Here is a 17,367-nt window from a genome sequence, read left to right as displayed (position 1 = left end):
TAGGATAGAGTAATGAAGGCAGAGGAGAAGTAATCAGCATTTGATATTGAAGTTAGAGAAGAGTTTCAGTAGAATGATCTTAACAGGAGCTGGATTAATGTGATCTTTTAGGTTATTGTCTAAAATGTTTTTAGTAAATTCTGTTTCATAGACTTTTCATAGCAGAAGAGAAACTGAATGGAAGTTGTTGAAAGCAAAGTAACTGAGCAAAGAAGTTTAAGGATGAAAATTGCATGAGATCCTAACCAAAATGATTAATTTATTCTACAAAACCAACACAATGGAGGAATGAACTACTGAAAAACAAAAATCACCAAAATAAACGGACAGAAACAAAGCCATGCTTCCCTTTTGAAACCTGTAGTAAGATCCCAATTATTACATACAGGTGTCCTTTTTAGCCAACTAAGTGTCTTGGAAATTTCTGTCCTTTCTGTAGTGCAGACGGTGTAGTGCCTTGCAGATCACTAAATAGTCCTCAAAAATCTGCCTGAACTAAGGCCTTAGAGTTAGAACTTTCCTACTTTTACATTAAGAAGTAAGACATCTCTCTAACAACACACTATTACAGTGGATACATCTAAAATAAGGACAGAATGTGGTATGTTACACATTGCTTTCTGCCCTGTTAGCCCCTTGCACTATCTCTCTATATGTACATGTAAACTGTGAGTTTATATAATATATACACTCACTGGCTACTTTATTAGGTTCACCTGTTCAACTGCTTGTTAATGCAAATATCTAATCAGCAAATCACATGGTAGCAACTCAATGCATTTAGGCATGTGGACATTGTCAAGATGAACTGCTGAAGTTCAAACCAAGTATCAGAAGGGGAAGACAGGTGACTTACGTGACTTTGAACATAACTGAACTATTGGGATTTTCATGCACAGCCATGTCTAGGGTTCACAATGGTCCGAAAAAAGGGAAAATATCCAGTGAGCAGCAGTTCTCTGGATGAAAATGTCTTGTTGATGCCAGAGGTCAGAGGGAAATGGCCAGACAGGTCTGAGCTGATAGAAAGGCAGCAGTAACTCAAATAACCACTTGTTACAAATGAGGTATGCACAAGAGCATCTCTGAACGTAGAACACATTGAACCTTGAAGCAGATGGGCTACAGCAGCAGGAGACCACACCAGGTCCCAATCCTGTCAACTAAGAACAGGAAGTTGAAGCTACAGTTTGCATGGGCTCACCAAAATTAGGCAATAAAAGATTGATAAAACATTGCCTGGTCTGATGAGTCTTGATTTCTCCTGTGATATTTGGATGGTAGGGTCAGAATTTGGTGTCAACAAAATGAAAGCATGGCTCCATCCTGCCTTGTATTAACAGTTCAAGCTGATGGAGGTGGTGTAATAGATTAGAGGATATTTTCTTGGCATACTTTGAATCCCTTAGTACCAACTGAGCATTGTTTAAATTCCACAGCCTACCTGAATATTGTTGCTAATCATATCCATCCCTATATTTCCACAGTGTACCCATCTTCTGATGGGTAAACAATACCACCCCAAGCAGAATGTGGGCACTATCACTGATCACCTCTCTTTTTTCAACCCAGTTCCAAAGATCAATGGCCAGAGGATCTGTGGCCCAGTTCCACTTCTGCCTAGATGCCCCGCCTCTTTTGGGCTGCTGCACCTCATAACATATTATATCCATTCATCCATCCATTATCCAGCCCACTATATATCCTAACTACAGGGTCACGGGGGTCTGCTGGAGCCAATCCCAGCCAACACAGGGCACAAAGCAGGAAACAAACCCCAGGCAGCGCGCACACACACACACACACACACACACACACAAGCAGACCAAGCACACACTAGGGACAATTTAGAATCACCAATGCAATAACCTGCATTTCACTGTGGGAGGAAACCGGAGTACCCGTAGGAAACCCACGCAGACATGGGGAGAATATGCAAACTCCATGCAGGGAGGACCCGGGAAGCGAACCCAGGTCTCCTAACTGCGAGGCAGCAGCATTACCCACTGCGCCACCATGCCCCCAACATATTATATATACACTATATTGTAAATCAATGTAATGTGGTATGGTTCAGCCAGCATTTTCCCACCAGCTGGTGTTCAAAGTTGTGTCCCTTGTTTGTTTTGTTTAATTTTTGTACCATTTATTCATATTAATGTTTATTTTAGTTATTATATCTGTTTTTCTATGTGTCGATTGGTAAAGGGGAATGACCTTTGTTATGTCCCTTGTATTTTGTGGGTGGCTCCCCAAGAGGTGGGGCCTCCTGCCAATCACCACCAAGAATGGCCCTCCATCCTATTTAAAGGAGGGCCTCCCATAGTTCCTCGCGATTCATTGAACGCAGTAGGGAGTGGAGAGTGTTTGTGAGTATCTGTGCTTTTGTTACTGCTTTAACTTCCTGGATTTTTCAACCCTTTCTCTGTTTTTGACCTTGCCTCTGGATTTCGTATTGGGACTGTGTTATTTAATATTTTTGAACCTCTGCTCTGTTTCGACTACTGGCTTTGGATTCTGTATTGGGACTTTGTTTTCTGTATCTGCCTTGCCTCTTCAGGCATCTGCACTGTGCTCATAGGACCTTTGTGCTTGCACAGCTGGTTTTGTGGAAATAGACCTTTATTTTATAATGATTTGTTCTTGGCCCTTTGGGTTTCTAGTCGGGGTTTTAGACTAAATTTCACTGTTTTGAAAGTATTTTGTACCTGTACTTTCGGGACTCCCCAGATCACGACAGTAATGTATGCCAGTGGCAAACAAAATAGTAGAATACAAATGTAAAAAACATTCTTCTTACAGTGTGTCCTTAAATCATTAAACTGTCTTTTTATTTGTGGGTCTGTAAACCAGTTTAGATTTGAAAACACAGGTTTATAAGAGGGCTTGACTGTAGCTTAAATTTATGCCCACTGCTGCTTAATGGGTCTTTTGCCTTTAGAATAAGTGCTGCTGAGAATTGCTGACAGTTTGTTTTGGCTTTAAGGTTGACAGAAACTGGAATTTGCACTACAGTCTGACACAAATCATGACCTTTGTAAGTGTAAACAGATAAATAAACATTATTCCTGTCATAATGCTTCTGCAGATTTATTAACACATACATAAACAAAGTATAAAAATATAAATGCTTTGGCAAGTAAGTTACTAGTGTTAACACCTGCAGCAATTTTAAAATGACAGTAAATAAAACAGCAACATGGAGACAAGTACTGACTGTTAAAAAATAAGACTTGCCATTTGAACAGTTGATTACATTTTTTAAACTTTTGAAGGTATATCAATGATTTAAGTTATGTTTTTCAACTTCAAAAGATAAGCCTACTAAAAAGAAACATGTTTTGATAACTGAGGCATCAGATGTAGGCATAAAAAGCATGCAAACGCTAATATTTTTCAATAAATTAACTCATCATCTCTCTATAGATATAAAGTCCAACATCTGTTTGTCTGTATGTTTGCCTGCTATTCATGAGAGAACTATTTAACAGATTTAGATTGAGTTTTTTCTATAATTTGCTTGATCATTCCAGTTGATTTTGTGACTTCTCTCATTGTGCTAAGTATTATAGTTCAGTTGTGGCACCAATTTATTCACGCAAATTGGAGAGACAGGCTGCAGGCCAAGGGGAGGGAGAGGCGGGACCTCAGGAGTAGGGAGCCGGATGGGGCCATCCTCACTCATGCGCCAGCCTCCATCAAGTCAGTCTACCTTCCACCACATGTTGGAGCGTACCTTGCCTCCGCTTAGCTAGTGATACCTGTTTGTTCAATAGGCATTATCATTTAGAGATTGTTAAAGAGTAATGTTTGATGTTTTTGAGAGAAAGATCATAGCTTGTGTTTTAGACTGTACCTGCTCATTGGCAGAGATATCACAGCCCTTTGCTCTTCTCCCCACGAGGGGGACATTCTCCCATCAGAGCTGAACACGATCAGATACAGCGGTAACGTTTGACATTGGAGCGTACCTACCTTCCGCTTGGCCAGAAAGATACCTTGCCAACTTTTTACATTTTTGGCAAAGAGATCACAGCTACATTCTCGCCTGATATCAAAACCAAAAATATTGTATATCAAGAGGTCCTCAGATACGAAAGCTATCAATATAAATTCTTCTCAATACAAATTATTAAATTTTTTTAATTATTGATTTTTAAAGTTTGTCCCGTTTTACTACTATGTGGGAGGAGCCACGGAGTACAGCTAGTAATGGATAAAATCAAAAACTACATATTAAAATATACTACTAAAACATATCTCACATTCCTATTTGCTGCTGTTAGGGGTCATGATGATGACCATCTGAGCAGAGGAGACCATGTTACTTTTTTTTTTTTGTTTTTTTTTTGTTACTAGCAACTTTCACCACTTTCTCCTCCTGAAATTTGGGGAATTCCTAGGGTAGCCATCAAATGTGTGTCTTTGGTCTATGTGGGCTCAATACCTACATAGCATTGGGTGGGCGATATCAAGTGCAATGTCTGTGGAGTGACAGATATCCAACCTTAAGAATCTTAATTAATCCATCTATTTTCTGAGATGGTTGTGGAAAGCTGAAGCCATGTCCTGGCTGGACGCAAGGAACAAACCAATCACTAATGGCACACCATCGCAGGACACACCCTTAAACACACAAGATTCTCGCACATATCTAACCAGTGAAAAGTGCCAGTGAGAAGGATGGGATTTGATCTTAGTTTCTTGGGTTGGGCAGCATCTCCTTAAGTCCTCACAATATATGCTCTTTTGGTTTGGCAGTTACTTCATGTAACATCTGATAAAAGACAGGGTGAGTTTTTGCCACGTAATAAGCTAGACAAATAATTCAGATGTTCATGAAAATGGACAAAGCCTTCATAGTATTACAGTTTTAAATGAATTACCAAAGCATAAAATTATTATCTTCTAGGAGATACACTTTTGAGTTACGATGAGTGAAAACTTACACTTGACAGTTACTCACTGCTTTTGGCACTGTGTATTTAAACACTGCCTCCTTCCCCGTTCTGGCGATTCTTTATTGTACATCCACAGCAGGAGTATACAAAAACAGAATGATATACTGACCAGTAAGCGATCGTTTCCCTCAATCTCTGTTTTTTCCTTAGCAACACTCACCTCAGTGGTCAGAGCTTCGCGTCAATCAGCGCTCAGAACGCCAGGTTCTCTACACGTGAAACGACCAGGAGTGGGATTGGTCGCGAGTCTGTCGCAAGGCGCACTGGGGCTTGTAGTGTAAAGATTTCGGTTGATCAATCCCCTACTTGTTTAACTATGTAAAGGTGGAATTTGGTTAAAGTAAATATACGCAGGTGCGCCTTTAAGGGACTTTGATATTCTGTATTGCTGGCGTAGTCAAGATTTTTCGGCAATTGTAGTTCTCTCCCTTTACATAAAGCTTCACATTGCCGCTGGTGATGAATCGGTCAATACTCGCCCAGCCCCCTCTGTAATGCTACCCTCTCTCCCACATCAGTCTAGGAGGCGTACTAACGGACTGCAAATCCCACACATCTCTGGATCCAATGTTTCCCCACCTCCTTTATTCCTCTTAAGCAGTATTAACCGTCCGCTAGCTCATTCAGAGAGTTGCCGGGTTTGGAGCCGGAGGTGGTGCGAATGACAACAGCCGAGTCTTCTCCATCGCTGACACTGTGAGTAAAGGGACGGGTCTTTAACTCTAGCAGTCCGCTAAGTACACTACTTTAGGTGCTGAAAGCGAGACAAGGTACTAACTGAAATCAGGCACCGTTATGTGTACGGGTGGCCAGATTGCTTATCTGTGTAACAGAAGGAACGTGAGTGAGTATAATCTTAGAGTTAAATGATAACACACTGTAAATAACAACAAGAAGCATGTGGATCTCATTGATCAGAAGGGTTTTGGATTGCATGGGCTCATTGGTTTTGAATGTGTGCGTGCCTCATTTTCATCGCTCTTTTGTTTTATTGTAGCTCCAGCAACCCGGCACTCTGGCACAACAACAGCCGAAGCCGCCCGCGCTGTCGCAGCTGGCAAAGTGACAAAGAAGGAGACAGAGAGAGGGGGACAGCCGGCAGAATGACACACGCCGCGATTCCTTATTCCAAGCGCATCCTTGACAGATGAGACAGAGACGAGCCGGACAAAGCCAGCGGACTGAATCCCTGTCCTCCGGGAGATGTCAGCTGCCCCGATGGAGCTCACCGGCGAGGAGAGACGGGGCAGGGAGACCCGCTTGTCGGCACACCGGGTCCGCTTTTCGGTGGTGTCTTTTTTCTAAAGGGGATTCGTCTCTCCGCATGCTGGCAGCCAAGATGAACCCGTCCCGTGCGGCAAGTTCAACGTGCTAGCGGCAGAATTAAGGAAGAGCTTTTCGCTACAAAGAAGATTAGGAGGAACGATAAAAGCCCCAAAATATGCCCTTACCGCGGCTCCCGCTATTGTCTAGGAGCAAGCAGCTTACACGTTTAGCTCATCTCATCATCTAATCTTTGGTTTGTTTTGCTTCTGCACTAGCAAAAAGAAAAATTGCTGGGAGCAATGGCTTCAGTGAGGCATGACGAGGCAGGCTTAGACTCAGCTGAGGACTTGCAGCGGCATCCTTTTGAAGAAGCTAGCAATAACCTCAAGTCAAAGAGTCTACCAGTGCTCAATGGCTCCTGTAGGCAAGACAGCATGGAGCCTCCACCACAACTAATCAACACCACAAGGACGACACTACATATCTCTAAGAGCACTTTGTCAAATGATCTTCACCTCCAAGCTGGTTCAAGGTGTGAGAGCGATTGCTCATCTTTAGCCAGGACTGTCTGTTCCTCTCCCAGTTGTGCAGGGGTAGGTGGGGGCAACCCTGCAAGGACAAGCAACCGCAGAGTGAAGGGACTTGGAATTGGCTTGTCTTCTCCAAAAGTGGTCAGCCTTCCTGGCAAAAAATACATCGGTGTTATTCTTTCGGATTCCCGTTGTTTCCTTTTCTGTATGTGTGTTCTAACTTTCATCCAGTCCCTCATGGTGTCTGGCTATCTTAGCAGTGTGATCACAACCATAGAAAAGAGGTACAGCCTACGAAGCTCAGAGTCTGGACTGCTTGTCAGCTGCTTTGATATTGGCAGTCTAATGGTGGTGGTCTTCATCAGCTACTTTGGAGGAAGGGGACGAAGGCCTCGCTGGCTGGCTGTGGGGGGTGTGTTTATTGCAGTGGGGGCTGCTCTCTTTTCTTTACCTCATTTCATCTCACCACCATATCAGATCCAGGAGGTAAATTCCTCCACCAGTAATGAGGCTTTGTGTATCAATGGCAATATCACTGGCAAGGAGCAACTAGAGTCGTCTGGGTGTCCACGAGAGCAGGCTGGCAATGACCACTCTCTATATGTCGCCCTCTTCATCTGCGCACAGATTCTCATTGGAATGGGATCAACTCCCATTTATACCCTCGGACCAACATACCTTGATGACAATGTCAAGAAAGAAAACGCCTCACTGTATTTAGGTAAGAGGATTTATAGAGATTTGCCATGTGGGGTTTTCTTCAGCTTAAGCTTGACCTAAGCACCCTTAACTTAGCTTGGATTTTTCTGACATGTGCTTCAGGTGACTGATGGGGTTCCATTGTATGTTATCTGGACAGACTAACACCATTTAAAGGTGTAACTTTGATATTTTAATTTAAGAGCAGTCATTTGACTCTGTTGCTGTGGTTTTAAGCTGCTTAAGTGGACGATGTGTTCTTCTGAACTAAGGATGAAGGATAAATAGGTGCTTTGTAGCAGGCAGTATATGTGTACTTTTGACACTTCTTTTCACTTATCTTTAATTTTTGAATACTTGTGAAATATTTTATGGTTTCTGAAGTATAGTTCAGCCACCAAAGATGATCATATCTTTAATGGTAGAGGTACAATAATTGTTAATGGAACGATTAAAATCCTTTTATGTTTTGCTTTTAATTTCAACACAATTGTTAAGAGCCCAAGTAATTTAACTGTGTTACACAAAGGGCTTGACATCACATTTCTTTCAAGTGTAACGTTTGCTTTGTATTAATTTCTTTGGCTACTTTGTCACATTGCACACTTAATTAGCATCACCTTGAAGCTATGTTGGCTTTGTGAGCATACATTTGCCATTGTTTAGTTGTGAGCAAACCATTTGCCTGTGTTAAAATTTTGGAAATTCTGTATATAAATGTTTACAAAGTAGGTCTAAACCATGGTGAGATAATGCTTATAACTAAAGACTTTTGCACAACTGATTATACATATCTTATTTATGGCATTACCCTTGAGTAGTTTGTTTTTCTGATACATTTTCAGCTGTAATAATGGCTACAAGTAGACCGAGCTTACATCTGCTTTCTTAAGGCTTGTCACATTTGTTCTGTCAGTGAGTTTAGAACGAAACCGAGAGATGCACATAAAAAACAAAGCAAAAAAAAAAAAAAAGATATAAAGTGAAATTAAACTGAAGGCCAAGATGGGATACAATAATTGTGGCAAGAGAACAAAAGGGTCAAAACCCAAAGTGCACGCGAGGAAAGAGCACAAAGATAAAGTTTGAATACTTCAGAGATTTGGTATCCACAGACTGGATAAAGATTTGCACTCATGCGTCAATTAGTCATTGGTCCTGACCTCAGAGGCCACGCCCCTAGCAATGCTGGAAGAAAACCTAATGATGGAAATAAACACTGGCAGTCTAAACTCATTCTAAATCATGACAACATTAGGTAAACAACTGAATAAGAACTGCCTTCGTTCTGTTCCCATTTCTGGATACTTACTTTAAAACCACATATTAGCACTTAACGTCTCTAAAACAGAAAAATTATATGAGTTTGTCTTATATGTCACATTCTTTTCACTTTTTCTTGTTGGGGACGTTACAAGCAGTTGTACTAACTCAGAAGGAGACAGTGAGATTTTTGCAATAAAAAAAAAAGCAGGAGATGAAATGTAGTCGTAAAGTCAAGCTGACATTTTCACCAAAGTCTAACCAATCAATTGTTAAATTCAAAATGTTAATCAAAAATCAAAGACCTTAACACCAAAAGCAAGTTCAAAAACCAGTTTTGAGGTAAGAATCACACACCAACACAATCATGTATACCCTGTAACTGCATAGGCGGACATTTACATTATATTGTTGCACTTATGATGTTGAACATTCTCTGAGCATCTTGTAATCGATAATACAAATGTTCCAGAATGGCAAAGTCTATTTCTAAACAAAATGGTGCTGTGCCATAGCGGTAAAATAAATTTAAAAAATGCATGCTTTGCTCAAAACTAAAAAAAAAAAAAATTGAAAATACCAATCACAACAGCAGTCAGTTATAGTTCTAATTACAGGTTAGTAACTGTGGTACACTGGGCTGTGGAGATAAACACGAGCAGACACTGGAGACACATTTGAATGCCAGCTGTAAATGCAATCTGACTGTATATGGTCAATGTGGCTGTATTTAACATGTTTTAAATATTGATTTAGCAAGCCACTTTAAGAAGGTCCTGTAGTATACCGGAGACATGAACTTGAGGAAAGGATGTGAGGCTTGCTAAAAGTTTCACTAAGCAGGCCAGGGGCTTCAGCAACCTGTCCAGGTATGGACTTACTTGAGGCAGCCAACCCTCAACCACTGGAGATAGGCTTCAGTCTGCATAGGCCTAAAAATGGGTCCTGCTGCAAAAGTTCAAAAATATGTTTTTAAATATTTCAAAATATACCACAATGCCCATCTAGGGAGAGGAACTGAATAACATCTGGATAGATGAAACAAGTCCAAACAATGAATTTTTATATAATGAAGGTTTTATTTTGTATTCAACAAAATCCTAGAAATTTGATTCTGTTCATCTGGACAAAGTTTTTAAGTGGGAGAAATATTTCGAGACTTATCCAAGTCACTTCCTCAGTCTCAATTGACTGCAGGTTTCCCCAACCTCATAAACAGTACCTTTGCTTAATCACAGAGACTAGCACCATTGACAAAGGGCCAGTTGATCAGTGATATGCAAATTGTCCACTGATTAGTAGACGTGTGAACCATTCATAGAGGGTTGAGGAATGGCTGCAATCACAGCATTGTAAGATGGCGACAGATGTACCCTTAGGCCCCCCTCCTCTGTTCAGAGATGGTCGTTCCTTTTTCACGTAAATGGCCTCCTTGATTCCTCTCTTAAACCAGCGCTCCTCCCTGTCCAGGATGTGCACCTCTTCATCTTTAAAGAACGCTCCAAGCGATTCATGAGAGAGGAAGGACATCCACTGCCTAAGCGAAAACCCTTAGTGATCCCATATGTGTCAGGAGTATCGGAACAGCTGAGGTGCATTTTCTCGAAACACCGGGTCTCAGTGGCTTTCAAACCCCAAAACACGCTACGCCAAAGATTGGTCCATCCCAAGGATCGGGTCCCACGGCACAAACAGAGTAACATAGTTTACGCAGTTAAGTGCCAGGAGGAGTGCCGTGAATTGTACATCGGGGAAACCAAACAGCCACTGGCTAAGCGCATGTCACAACTCAGAAGAGCTTCCTCGTCAGGCCAGGACTCCGCAGTCTATTTACATCTACAGGATAGTGGTCACTCCTTTAAAGATGAAGAGGTGCACATCCTAGACAGGGAGGAGCGCTGGTTTGAGAGAGGAATCAAGGAGGCCATTTACGTGAAAAAGGAACGACCATCTCTGAACAGAGGAGGGGGCCTAAGGGTACATCTGTCACCATCTTACAATGCTGTGATTGCAGCCATTCCTCAACCCTCTATGAATGGTTCACACGTCTACTAATCAGTGGACAATTTGCATATCACTGATCAACTGGCCCTTTGTCAATGGTGCTAGTCTCTGTGATTAAGCAAAGGTACTGTTTATGAGGTTGGGGAAACCTGCAGTCAATTGAGACTGAGGAAGTGACTTGGATAAGTCTCGAAATATTTCTCCCACTTAAAAACTTTGTCCAGATGAACAGAATCAAATTTCTAGGATTTCCTTACCTGGATTATTGAGCATGCATTGAGATATTCAACAAAATGAACCAAAAATGGGAAAGGGCAAAATTAAGGCAAGAAAGACTTGCCTACAAGGCAATCTAAAGTGAACAAGTGCAAAAACATGATCTTTTTCTTCTTTCAGCTGCTCCCGTTAGGGGTTGCCACAGCGGATCATCTTCTTCCATATCTTTCTGTCCTCTGCATCTTGCTCTGTTACACCATCACCTGCATGACCTCTCTCACCACATGCATAAACCTTCTCTTAGGCCTTCCTCCTTTCCTCTTCCCTGGCAGCACTATCCTCTGCACATTTCCAAACCAACGCAATTTCGCCTCTCTGACTTTGTCTCCCAACCGTCCAACTTGAGCTGACCTTCTAATGTACTCATTTCTAATCCTTTCCATCCTCGTCACACCCAGTGCAAATCTTAGCATCTTTAACTCTGCCACCTCCAGCTGTGTCTCCTGCTTTCTGGTCAGTGCCACCGTCTCCAACCTGCATAACATAGCTGGTCTCACTACCGTCCTGTAGACCAGCATATCTCAACCTTTAAGTATTTGCGACCCGAGTTTCCATAACAGTTTTAATCGCGCCCCCCCTAACATTTTTTTGAAAGGAGCCCACTGATACCAATTTGCTCTTTTTTAATTAATAATATATCATAGATGCATATTTTATTATACCTACTTAACTTTTATCGACATTTATCTAACTCTATATTTATTTTTCTAGTATCAGAATGTAGTTTAAGTTAATTTGTTTTGGTTTCAATAGAAGTATTTTTCATATTTTCGATTCTTGATTTCTTTTTTTCACATCTTCGCGCCCCTCCCTTTTTGTTACTTCACACCCCACAGTTTGAGAACCACTGCTGTAGACCTTCCCTTTCACTCTTGCTGATAACTGTCTGTCACAAATTACTCCTGACACTCTTCTCCACCCATTCCACCCTGCCTGCACTCTCTTTTTCATCTCTCTTCCACAATCCTCATTACTCTGTACTGTTGATCCCAAGTATTTAAACTCATCCAACTTCGCCAACTCTACTCCCTGCATCCTCACCATTCCACTGACATCCCTCTCATTTACACACATGTATTCTGTCTTGTTCCTACTGACCATTCCTCTCCTCTCTAGAGCATATTTCCACCTCTCCAGGGTCTCCTCAACCTGCTCCCTACTATCGCTACAGATCACAATGTCATCAGCAAACATCATAGTCCATGGGGACTCCTGTCTAATGTCGTCTGTCAACCTGTTCATCACCATTGCAAATAAGAAAGGGCTCAGAGCTGATCCCTGATGTAATCCCACCTCCATGTTGAATGCATCCGTCGCTCATACCGCAGACCTCACCACTTTCACACTTCCCTTGTACATATCCTGTACAACTCTTACGTACTTCTCTGACACTCCCGACTTCCTCATACTATACCACAGTTCCTTTCGTTGCACCCTGTCATATGCTGTCTCCATGTCCACAAAAACGCAATGCAACTCCTTCTGGCCTTCTCTAAACTTCTCCATCAACATCCTCAGTGCAAACATTGCATATGTGGTGCTCTTTCTTGGCATGAAACCATACTGCTACTCACTAATTATCACCTCACTTCTTAACCTACAGTAGCTTCCACTACTCTTTCCTATAACTTCATGCTGTGACTCATCAATTTTATTCCCCTGTAGTTACTGCCGTCCTGCACATCCCCTTATTCTTAAATATCGGCACCAGTACACTTCTTCTCCAATCCTCAGGCATCCTCTCACTTTCCAAGATTCCATTAAACAATCTGGTCAAAAACTCCACGGCCATCTCTCCTAAACACCTCCATGCTTCCATAGGTATGTCATCTGGACCAACAGCCTTTCCATTTTTCATCCTCTTCATAGCTGTCCTTACTTCCTCCTTGCTAATCCATTGCACTTCCTGATTCATTAACTCCACATCATCCAACCTCTTCTTTCTCTCGTTCTCTTCATTCATCAGCCTCTCAAAGTACTCAAAGTGCTTGTGAGTATGTTTCCATCTTTATCCTTTATCACCCTAACCTGCTGCACATCTTTCCCAGCTCAGTCCCTCTGTCTAGACAATCTATACAGGTCCTTGTCTCCCTCCTTAGTGTCCAACCTCTCATACAACTCATCATACGCCTTTTCTTTAGCCTTTGCCACCTCTCTCTTCACCTTGCACCTTATCTCTTTGTACTATTGTCTAATTTCTGCATCTCTCTGACTATCCCACTTCTTCTTTGCCAACCTCTTCCTCTGTATACTCTTCTGTATTTCCTCATTCCACCACCAGGTATCCTTTTCCTCCTTCCTCTTTCCAGATGTCACGCCAAGCACCCTTCTTGCTGCTACCCTTACTACATCTGCTGTAGTTTCCCAGCTGTTTGGTAACTCTTCACTGCCACCCAGTGCCTGTCTCACCTCCTCCCTAAACTCAACCTTGCAGTCTTCCTTTTTCAACTTCCACCATTTGATCCTTGGCTCTGCTATCACTGTCTTCCTCTTCTTGATCTCCAACGTCATCTTATAGACCACCATACTATGCTGCTTAACTACACTTTCCTCTGCCACCACTTTGCAGTCTTCAGTCTCCTTCAGATCAACTCTTCTGCATAGGATGTAATCTACCTGTGTGCATCTTCATCCACTCTTGTACGTAACCCTATGTTCCTCCCTCTTCTTAATATACGTATTCACCACAGCCATGTCCATCCTTTTGGCAAAATCCACTATCCTCTGACCTTATTCATTCCTCTCCTTGACACCATACCTACCCATCACCTCCTCGTCTCCACTGTTCCCTTCACCAACATGCCCATTGAAATCCGCTCCAATCACTACTTTCTGTCCCTTGGGTACACTGTTCATCACTTCATCCAACTCACTCCAAAAATCTTCTTTCTCATCCATTGCACACCCAACTTGCAGTGCATATGCACTAACAACAATCATCATCACACCTCCAATTTCCAGCTTCATAATCATTACTTTGCCTGACACTCTTTTCACCTTCAAAACACTCTTGACATACTGTTCCTTCAGAATAACTCCTACCCTATTTCTCCTCCCATCGACACCATGGTAGAACAATTTGAATCCACCTAGAATCCACCTGACCTTACTCCCCTTCCATTTAGTCTCTTGCACACACAATATATCAACCTTCCTTCTCTCCATCATATCTGCTAACTCTCTCCCTTTACCAGTCATACTGCCAGCATTCAAAGTTCCTACCCTCAGTTCCACTCTCTTTACTTTCCTCCTCTCCTCCTGCCTCCAGACATGGCTCCCCCCTCTTCTTTTCTTTCTTCTTCTCCTTCCAACAGTAGCCCAATTTCCGCCAGCACGCTGTTGGCTAACAGTACTGGTGGCGGTCGTTGTTAACCTGGGGCTCGACCGATCCGGTTTGGAAATTTGTATTGTTGTCCACATATCGATTTGGCAAAATTTTTCACCGGATGCCCTTCCTGATGTAACCCTCCCCATTTATCCGGGCTTGGGACACACAGAAACACACTGGTTTGTGCATCCCCTGTGGCTGGGTTAGTGCAAAAACATGATACAAGTGCAAAACCTAAAAAATGTAAATCAAAAGAAATCATATACTCACATAATCTTCAACAAACTCGGTAAATCTTATCTGGGACCTACTGTCTGATCTCTAAATAATGGGATATGGAGTACCCAGTAGCAGTATATCATTGTGGCCCTGCCTCCTGGGTGTTCTGGGAATATATTGTACCAAGGCATTATTTTATGTTAAATGCATTTTCGGTTGGTCATGTACATCTGGTTGGTGCCTCATTGTAGGTTCACTGTTATGATATACATTTAATCTTCTGTAAATCTGAAACAGAGATGCAAAGAAGATTTAGTTTCTAGTTTAATGTGCATTGAGGAGGATGATTACCTTATCTTAACACTATTTAAAAGTGATTGGATAAATTTCAATCTACTGGTATTGTGAACGATATATTTGTTGAACAATTGAGAACTGTAAAAAAAACAGAAAATAGGGCGAGACAGGCTGTAGAGAGGAGCCCCCTGAGTTCTGTATACGATTAGTCAGTAGCATTAAGAATTTCAGACTGAACTGTCATCAATTCTTCAATATTTATCCTATAAATGTTATAATATCTCAAAAGTGCATACAGTTTTAGGAATAACTTTTGTACTCATTTGATTGAATTGTAAAATGAAAATTGTGATTTACTGACTAATTTGCAGACTTATTCAGAACAGTGTATTAATAATGCAGATCACTTGAAAAACATTATTTAAAAAATGTTATTTAAGACAAGGTGAGTAACTGGTGGTAATTATGAATTATTTTTTGACTGCTTTATTCCATGTCCAGTGCCATGATTAAAGTGATCATTTGTTTATTTATTAATTTTAATTTTAATCAGAAGCAGATAACATTCCATATAATTACGTTAAACTTAACAAAGCAAACAAACAAAGCAAAATTCAACCCCCACCCAAGAGAAAGAGAGGAGACCCGTCATCCAGAGCTACTGTATAAAAGAAAACAAGAAAGAAAGACTACCCTTTTCCCCGAAGTGGAAACATATTCTAAAATGTTATTGATTAGATCCGGCCATATTATAAAAGGTTTTAAATCCAGATCCTCTAAGTGAGAATTTGATTTTTTTCCAATTTCAAGTAGTATAGAACATCAATTACCCACTGACTTAAAAGTGGTGGGTTGGGATTTTACCAGTTGAGCAAGATAATTCTATGTGCTAGTAGTGCAGTAAAGGCAATTACAGTTTGTTTGCCCTTCTCCACTTTAAGCCCATCTGGGAGTACACCAAACACAGCTATTAATGGGGTCAGAGTGATTGTGACACCAAGGCTGTCTGACAGACATGCAAAGATTTTTGTTCAAAATGTTGTTAATTTGGTGCACACCCAGAACATGTGGCCCAGTGAGGCTGGAGCTAGATTTCAAAGTTCATGGGTTGAATCTTGTCCTGGAAACAGTTTGGACAATTCTAAATAAGATAAATGTGCCCGATAAAAGATTTTAAGTGACAGATCCTTTCCACATTGTACTTTGGGGTCTTTGAAAGGAAGGGACTTTCAAATATTTTTATAAATTGTAAAGATGCTATCTCAGTGTTCAAGATTGATCAATTTTTCTTCTGGAATAGAACAAGATAGGAGGAGAGGAAAATTGGGCAGGTTCTGTTTATGAACGTTTCTAGCTTATAAGTAGTGGAACAGTAATGTTGATGAGAGGTTGAACCTGAAACGTAATTGTTCGCAGAATACAAAGACATTATCCATGTACAAGTGACAAAGTGTTTTAATCCCGGACATTTTCCGGACATTAAATTGTGTATAACTTTGAAAGGTGGTTGTCATGTAGAGGTGCCACAGATAAAAGGTTCTCTGTCTTAAAGAGCTTCCTACATTGGTTCCATATTCTGGGAGAAAGAAGGGCAGTTGGATTATTAGTGTATTGATGGTATATCAACTGTGGCACAGAGCATGGAATATAAAGAAGTACAGTAATCCCTCACTTATCGCGGGAGATAGGTTCCAAGGCCAACCACGATAACTGAATTTCCGCGAAGTAGGGACACCATATTTATTTACTTATTTAATGTATTTTTCGACGTTTTTAAACCCTCCCTGTATTGTTTACAACCCACCCTTTACTCTGTTAATAACGGGGACAACTGCTAAGCAATATGAAATCGTTAGATAAGTTTACACTTACTGTATAGCGAAGTACACGTAGCTATATATGACGTGATGATGGTGATGAATATGCTGCGCAGTAAAAATGATGACGATGAAGGTGATAATCCCCTGAATGCAGTAGCAAGAGCACGTTAATGCTGAATGAGTGAGATGAGACTTCCTGGTTAATGCAGCGCTCCGTCGCTTAGCCAATCAGCAGCACACAGGAACTTAACTGCGTGCTCTGATTGGGTAGCTTCTCAGCCGTCCGCCAATAGCATCTCTTGTATGAAATCAACTGGGCAAACCAACTGAGGAAGCAAATACCAGAAGTAAAAAGACCCATTGTCCGCAGAAACCCGCGAAGCAGTGTAAAATCCGCGTTATATATTTAGATATGCTTACATATAAAATCCGCAAAGTCGTGAATCCGCGAAAAGTGAACCGCGAAGTAGCGAGGGATTACTGTACTGCAAGATTTTATTTCTATTGCAGACAAGGCTTGTGTATATTCTTTGATTTGTGTTGATGTCCAGGTGTTTATAGCTTGTATATTTTCCGCCCAGTAATATAATTGAATGTTAGGTAGTGCCATGCCCCCTTCTGGTTTAGGTCATTGTAGAGTCACCCTTTGAATGCGTGGATGTTTTGGATTCCAAATAAATGATGTTATGATTGAGTAAAATTTC

At 41.3% G+C, this 17,367-nt stretch overlaps 1 protein-coding gene across 2 annotated transcripts in view; it reads left to right on the top strand.

Annotated features, from left to right (window-relative positions):
- Positions 1-5,393: 5,393 nt before the first annotated feature.
- Positions 5,394-17,367, top strand: part of LOC114653348 (solute carrier organic anion transporter family member 5A1) — a 223,801-nt gene continuing 211,827 nt past the window's right edge. Inside the window, exons 1-2 of one of the 2 annotated variants that reach the window (XM_051928724.1) lie at positions 5,394-5,657; positions 5,959-7,478. In XM_051928724.1, coding sequence (XP_051784684.1) covers positions 6,527-7,478 — 952 coding nt within the window. In that variant the 5' untranslated portion in view covers positions 5,394-5,657; positions 5,959-6,526. The remainder of the gene's footprint in view (positions 5,658-5,958; positions 7,479-17,367) is intronic. The other variant, XM_028803606.2, reaches the window with a different exon arrangement.

This window comes from Erpetoichthys calabaricus, chromosome 6 (assembly GCF_900747795.2).
Source record: "Erpetoichthys calabaricus chromosome 6, fErpCal1.3, whole genome shotgun sequence".
NCBI lineage: Eukaryota > Metazoa > Chordata > Cladistia > Polypteriformes > Polypteridae > Erpetoichthys > Erpetoichthys calabaricus.
This window is presented reverse-complemented; position numbering and strand designations above follow the sequence as displayed.